Consider the following 7,273-nt stretch of genomic DNA (forward strand, 5'->3'; position numbering starts at 1 on the left):
GTATAACTCATGAAGTTCCTAGCTTGTGGGTGGCTTGTGGGTGAAGCATTTCAGAATCTAAGAAACACAAGAAACTATGAAACATTGCTCAAAACCAACCCCATTGCTTCTATGCAACTATTTTCGAAGACACAGTAGTCATGAAGTCCTACTGGAAACATGCAGACAGCAAGTTGTTGATCCCGTTTTCTGGGAAAGCACCCTAGATTCAAGCATGAGGCTCAGCCAAGCACTTGAGTCTACCTGATCAATGAGCTGGAAAATTGAATCAGCATATTTCCAGAATGCTGGAGTACTAGTATTAGCATGTACTTGACCTAAAACAAAACAAAACGTCACTTTGACAAAACACGGCACAGCACACAAAACACAGAATCAGGTGTCAACAGAAGGCTAAATTCAGCTGTTATAAATACTAAGGATAGGAGAAAACAATGGGGATGAGATATTGATTCCAGTGGGTTCTGATGGGATCCAAGACTCAAATGTACTGTCTCTTCTTACGAGTTCTAGTAATCTGTTTCACAATAACCAACACAGGACAGAAAGGCAACCCCAGGCAGAAGTACCAAGCCACCCCTTTAATCTGGGCCTGAAACCAGTCAGAATAAATGCCCAGGGCCACAGTGAAGGTGGCTAGCAGATAAACGATCAGTCCGTACATCATGTGGACGAGCCGGAGGCGACCCACGGACGAGATCCTCAGCAGCCGAGGAAAGCGAAGGCAGAATCCACACAAGACCTGCCCACAAGCTGCCAGGAGAGTCAGGAGTCCCAGAACACTGTGCCAGGAGACCAGGTGTGGAAGCTCACTCCGGTTCTTGCTGGAGACAATGAAGGCCAAGCCCAGTGTGGCAGCCACAAGGGCCAGTGTCTGGGCAGTCCAGTGCAGCTGCACTTTCATTTTGTGGGAGCAGGAGCAGAAGAGGAGACCCTCTGGCGAGAAGATCAGGATGGCTTCCGTCAGGCACAGGCAGAACTGGTAATACAAGAACCCATTAGCAACCTAGCAGTGGAGCCCGAGTCACCTTCCCAATCAAATAATCTTCAAAATAACAAGCACAGAAGCACAGCCAAAGCTTTGGAACCAGTTATGTACTTAGTCACAGCAGGCAGTAAGCCTCTTCCTAACTGGCACCACTTCAGAGTGCAGACTGGATGGTTTTTAAGTTAAAAGTGGAGCTATACCCTACACTTTTCATTCATTCACCACTCAGGGCAGCCAAGTGTCAAATAATGCATGCTTGCAATGCTCCAATAGCTAGTAAACTCCCTGTACACTTATGACTAGCAGCTCAGGGGAAAGTATTCAGCCCAGCCTTCTCCCCTGTATGTTGTTTTTCCTATATCCAGGTATGGGTGTTGATGATGGGGAGTGTTGTTCATTTTTCAAGAGCATTCAGAACACACTTCTCATTTGCAACCTGAATTGACATGGTCTGGTGTGGCAGGGGGAGCTCTTCTGCCAAGTACATAAATGGGTCTCATGAGTTGGTGTTATCTAGGGTGGCTTATAACGTACCAAGAAGAGTTGCACAGGGTTGGCATTGGGAGTTAGCACCACTGGGCATCTGCTGAGGCTGACATCCTTGTGCAGAGGAATGCTGCTGACCCTGAAGTTTCCTGGCCCAGGTGGTTCTCCTCCTCCTCCTCACTGTCCCTGCTGGTTCACCTACCAGCAACATTCTTCCCTTGCTATGCATCCTCCCTTGGGGTGGTTGTGCAGATTGGGTCCAAAGGGAGAGGCTAAGCAAATGGGCAGGACTGGCAGTGACCAGGAGGAGGGGCATCCTCCCATTGGCACTCCAAAGCCTGGTGCTGGTTCTGAACTTGCTGGACCATTTTGGGCTCCCCTACTGCTTCACCTATTAGGCCCACTAATAATAATAATAATAATGATGATGATGATGATGATGATGATGATGATGATGATGATGGAAAGATCTGAGGATTGGTCAAGATGCCAAGTCTGGCATGTACTGGCTGCATCCTTTTTAAAGAAAACATATGGTCAACCTACCATTGAAACTACGGTACCTATCGGTTGCTATTTGCACAGTGGCCCTGCAGTGGAATAAGTCATTTTCCTCCAGCAGAGGAAGAACAGAGAAATGAGATGTACATCTATAGTGTATGCTTAAAAGCAGTTTTAATTTGGATTAACTATCACAGCTCCCTGAACACTGGGAAGTACAGCTTTACGGCAACAGCTCTGTAAAGGCATTGCTAGCACATAACATTAATCCTTTGCATATGCACTCACAGCACTGTCTACAGTCATGGTGGGCTTTCAGCCATACTTCTCTACATGCCTGAATTAGATGGCTGGGGGATCTGCATGAAGTGTGCAGCCCTACACATCTAGCTTTGCTCTTGAGATTTGTGGACATCCCACAGGGTGGAGAAAGAAACCAGTTTTTCCCCAGGACACTTTCTCTTTACTTCTTGGTATGCACTTTAGTGCTGAATCAAAAGAACAGGTCACTATCATACTGACCTGCCTTACCAATCCACAGCTTCTTTTAAAAGCTGCATAACGTAAGACGTTGTGGCCTTTATTTGAAATCCAAACGTTATTGGCTCCTGGCTGAGAGCAAGATGTTCACAGAGAAGCTTTGATATAGGGCAGCACTTTCATTCTTGGCAATGATAGGCATATTTGACTCTTCAGATGCAGCATAACTGCTGAAGGAAGATTCAAGGGGCCAAGCTAGGAGGTGCCATTTTGCAACAAAAGAAAAGTTATTTATTGCAAGTGCGTGCAACAGACTAGCTGCCAAGACTTTAGAATGGTTCCAGTCTGGGGTTTATTTATGAGACCATTTTAATCCCATCTTTCAGTTCCAAAGAAACCTCCAAGGTGGCTTTGTAAAAAAAATAATGCACAAATTGAACACAATAATTTACGAGAATATAGTTCAGTATTATGAGTACAGAGACTATCTGCTAGGGAAATGGTATGTGCAATCTTAGGTTACGAACAGCTAATCACTTTTTCAGGAGAGTGGGAGCAGTTTCTGTCTAGTGGTGTCACCACTTGTACATATGTAATGCTGTGGGGAAGGGGAAGAAAATCTTTGGCAGGCAATTTGCTCCTTTTGTCAGAGGAGAGGCATCTCTGGAGATGTCCCCTCTTTAGCAGTAGAAGGCACATGCATATTATTATTAAAAAATATTGAAATAGCATACAGAAAGCTTTGCAGAGTTTTTTTCTTTCTTAAAAGAAGCACAAACACCAATCCGCTACAGCAGATAAAAAGAATAGGATAGGACAAAAAGAAATGTTATTGCAAGAACAATAACCTCCCCAACTTACCTTTATTCTGTTTGATAGCTTGATAGCTCAACACAATCCTGTGACATAATGGTTTACTTAGCACATACCCAAGAAGCACATGAAGGGGAAAAGTGACTCAAGGTCAGAAGTGAAAAGGCTTAGGGGGTTGGGGTGATGTGACAAGGAGAATGATGCTGGCCATAGTATGTCATTGTAAAAGTGTGGGGGGAAACCACAAGGATGGGGAACATGTAGCCTCCCAATAGTCAGCAGGGTCACTGGCCAGGAATGATGGAAGTCCAGCAACATCTGGAGGGTCACAGATTCCCCATCTCCGCCTTAAAGAAAACCCTACTAAGCATGTGTAAGAGAGTCCTATTGGAGCCATTATCGCAAATGTGCTTGAAATATAGCCACAACGAAAACACATGTCCGTTTAGAAGTGCTGGCAGAGCTTCTGGAGAGCATTTTGGATTTTAGCAAGTACCTCCCAAGGCACTGCAAAAACAGGTTTATCTGAAAGGCTCACTACAGGGAGAAATTAATGCGTGCATTGTCAGCTGCGAAAGGAGGACAGAAGCCCTTCCACCTCTCTAAAAGATTAGAGTGTGTACACATCTCTAGGCTTTCTGCTATATTCTCCCTAGGCAAAAACAGACAACATTCCTCAGATGTACTGAATAAGCAGGAAGCAACTTACTGCTATTGACATGAACGCAGGGTGCCAGGAAAACAAACCTATAAGAAAGAGAGAAAATGCTTAGCCAAAACTGTGTTCCAGTCCAAAAACAAACATGACTTCAACAACAGATTTGATTGCAGCTGCCCCTTCAAGCTAGGAAGTCTGATCTATCATAACCACTATCCATGTATATTGCTCATCACTGCAAGTTTTCCAAACATATGGCATGTGGAAGGAACTCTCATTAATGCTTCTTGCAAGAGTTTCAGATGAGGCAGTGTTTGCCATAGCTTGGACCAACCTGATCTGGACTTATCAGGCTCACCTCAATAAAAAGTCAGTAGCGGCAAACAAACTTTCCTGATAGGCAGCTTGCCCACGATGGCCACTGCTACTGCTCTCCCCCTGCTATAAGCAGCCACAAGGGAGCACAAAATGAATTTTTAATTTGTGCAGACCTAGCCAGAATCCTGTATCTGTGGACTGTGTCCCTTGAAGCATTCTTTGCAACAGTCAGGGATTCTATGGCAGAAGTGGAGGGCTTCTTAAAAAGCCCAGTGAACGTACAAAGACTTCTCCAACCATACGAAACTTTAGAACTTCTGCTCTATAGTAGGTGGATTTTCCCCACATGTTCCTGTTCTATTAAGACTAGGGTTAGAAAGATGTTCTAATTCAAAATCTGGAAGGAGGAAAAGACTTTTCCCAATGGGCAGGCCTCAGCTATTCCTGTTCAGGAGAAACAAGGGGTGATATTCAACTAAGTTTTACCCAGAGTAAACCCACTGAAATTAATAAACATGGCTAAGTTAGGTCCATTGATTGTAACAGCAGTGCTCTGAATAAAAAACTTAGTTGAATACCACCCACTCCTCCTAGGATACAGCATGAACCACTCAAACTCAGTAGGAATCAGATTGCATATTAATTGCCTTGTTGATTTTAGTGGAAGACTTATGCATGTGCTTAATTCCAATGGAAGCTCTCCATTTCAAAGTGCTTAGCTGTGGTTGACTCATGCCCAGTTATTAAAAGCATGTATAAAAAGCTCAAACCTTTAAAAAAATGCCAAACTATGTTAACACAGACAGACACAATAGGACTGCCGGATCAAAATTTCAAAAACAAGAGCCTGCAGAGATCTGGTGTGTCTGCCCTATAAAGTTCACTGAAGCTGCTGGATTCTGAAATAAGAAACATCCATTATGTACTATAGAGCTGTCATGTTCTAAAATAAGACTTCCAGCAGCCAGAACGGAAGATAAAAAACCATTCCAGACTTCACTAGAAAGGACTCACAAAAACACCCACACTGGCTATTAATAAATTACAAAAGGCAGCTATAGCATTTAAATGATTGCAGAAAACTAGGCAGAATATAATGCTATGTTAAAATATATGGGAACAAGCTTGAGTAGCCGTACTGCACTATGCAAATAGGCCAGACAGAGTAGCAAGCTGGGAAATTATGCCCAGAATTTTGGCTTCCCATTGAAGTAAATGGGACTGAATTGCTCAGTTAAAAGCTTAAGTCCAATACCTTTCACAAGGTTACAGGCATGGATTTTAGAGAGCCAGAACATGGATATCCTCACTCTCTTACAATACAAAGCCCCAACTAGCTGTTGTATCCACCTCAAAATATTATGAACTCCTGTATTTCCATGTAGGAAAAGACATGTGTATATTGTCATATGCAACAGTTAAGCACATGCCTTTTCCCTGCATGTATATGAGCCACTGTGATGTAGTGGTTAGAGTGCTGGACTAAGACCTGGGAGACTGGGGTTCTAGCCCCACTCACTCAGTCATGAAGCTCACTGGTCAGTGTAACCAACCAGGGTTGTTGCAAGGTTAATATGGAGAGTCATGTATGCCACCTTGAGCTCCTTGGGGAAAAGGTGGAGCATTCAGAGGCCATAAATTAAGGTTACCAGATTTTCCCCCCCAATGAATCCGGAGACACTTTTCAACTTCCTACCAAATAGATGGATTTTGTCAGGGGACTGATTTGTAAATTCAGTGACTGTCCCCAGGAAATAGGGATGTCCTTACCATAAATGGCTTCAGCTTAGCACAGGCACACAATAATCAGTGAAAAGATGCACACTATTGCTGCACATGGAAATCAGTATGGGGTCTGCACAATTTTACATACACCAAACTGTTGTTTTTAAAATTATTATTATTATTATTACATAGGTTAATAACATTTGAAGTAGCTCCACAAAGTGGCTTATACAAGGGTGTAAGATCTTTAATCCAACAGTTTTTGAGCTCATTGCAGAAAGTGACAGGGATATCTTGAAGCAAGCTGGGTTGGGATTACTGTTTCAGGTGAACTACTTAGACAATGCTCCATTTAGAATTACCTGTGCATTATTCAAATGTGGGTTGCACAATAATTGTGTCTGGGGGTTGTCTGTCTGTCTGTCCATTCACAAGTGTGAAACTGCAAATGGAGCAAGGACATCTGGCTAAACTGCTACTACAGCCAAGCCAATGCTGTGTGCACATTTGTTTAATGCTGTTTCGGTGGTGATAGTGGCAGGTCTCCTGCCTGTGTGTGTAGTCGCCTTGTTAACATCCCTTCAACCACCCTGTCACATCACTTGCAGTCCGCTCATTTTTACATCAATCATCGACCTCTCCTTCTTGCATAGATCGTAGAATCCCTCTTGTGTGTAGCCTGGAAAGTTAAGAGGAACCTAAAACTTTCAACTCTGCTAAAGCCAAGCCCATTACTTTCAGTGGGTCGACTCAGAGCAGGCCTAACCATGGAGGAAACGCAGGGAGCAGAAGCTCCAGCGCAAGAGCCACTTAACCTTGCGAAAGCGAGCCATCGGGTCCAGCAATTGGGTACCCTAAAAACGTGGCCGTGGCGCACATCTTCCAAGGCGCATCCTGGGCAAGGAGCCCTTTCCCCCCCTTCGTCCCGTTACTTTGCCTTGGGAATGGAAGGGGGAGGGAGAGTCAACTCACTGGTGCCGGGCCTGGAGAGCAGCAGCAGCAGCGCAGTGGTGCCCAGCGCGGCGAGGTGCGCCAGGACCCCGCAGCCCCGCCGCAGCCAGCGCAGAGCGCGCCGCTCCGCGCTCGCCGGGGCGCCTGACATTGCAGAACGCTTCCGCCTTGGGCTGTTGTTACAGGCGGGGAAAGGAGCGGGCAGGGTGCGGCTTGCTGCCGGTGGCGACGCACACCTGTCGGGGAGGGAGGCGGAGCCCAGGCCACGGGGCGGGCCTCTCGGGGGGAGCTGAAAGGGAATCGCAGAAAGGGCCACCGTGGGCGCGGCGTGACCACTTGGGCTCATCCGTTTC

The 7,273-nt window shown here is 45.3% G+C and overlaps 1 protein-coding gene across 1 annotated transcript; it reads right to left on the minus strand.

Moving 5' to 3' along the window:
* Nucleotides 1-382: 382 nt before the first annotated feature.
* LOC128415952 (probable transmembrane reductase CYB561D1) lies at nt 383-7,273 on the minus strand. Its single transcript, XM_053392844.1, has 3 exons — nt 6,942-7,273; nt 3,978-4,015; nt 383-979 (listed from the first exon to the last, which is right to left on the minus strand). Exons 1-3 carry the CDS (start codon nt 7,264-7,266, stop codon nt 482-484), a joined length of 861 nt encoding a protein of 286 aa, XP_053248819.1. The 5' UTR covers nt 7,267-7,273; the 3' UTR covers nt 383-481.

The sequence above is a fragment of the Podarcis raffonei genome, chromosome 6, assembly GCF_027172205.1.
Source record: "Podarcis raffonei isolate rPodRaf1 chromosome 6, rPodRaf1.pri, whole genome shotgun sequence".
Taxonomy (NCBI): Eukaryota; Metazoa; Chordata; class Lepidosauria; order Squamata; family Lacertidae; genus Podarcis; species Podarcis raffonei.

Coding starts and splice junctions, on each gene's coding strand:
- LOC128415952 (XM_053392844.1), bottom strand. CDS start 7,266: ATGAGCCCAAGTGGTCACGCCGCGCCCACGGTGGCCCTTTCTGCGATT. Junction 4,016..6,941: donor GCTCTCCAGGCCCGGCACCA/GTGAGTTGACTC, acceptor TCTTTCTTATAG/GTTTGTTTTCCTGGCACCCT. Junction 980..3,977: donor CTGCGTTCATGTCAATAGCA/GTAAGTTGCTTC, acceptor TTGTATTACCAG/TTCTGCCTGTGCCTGACGGA.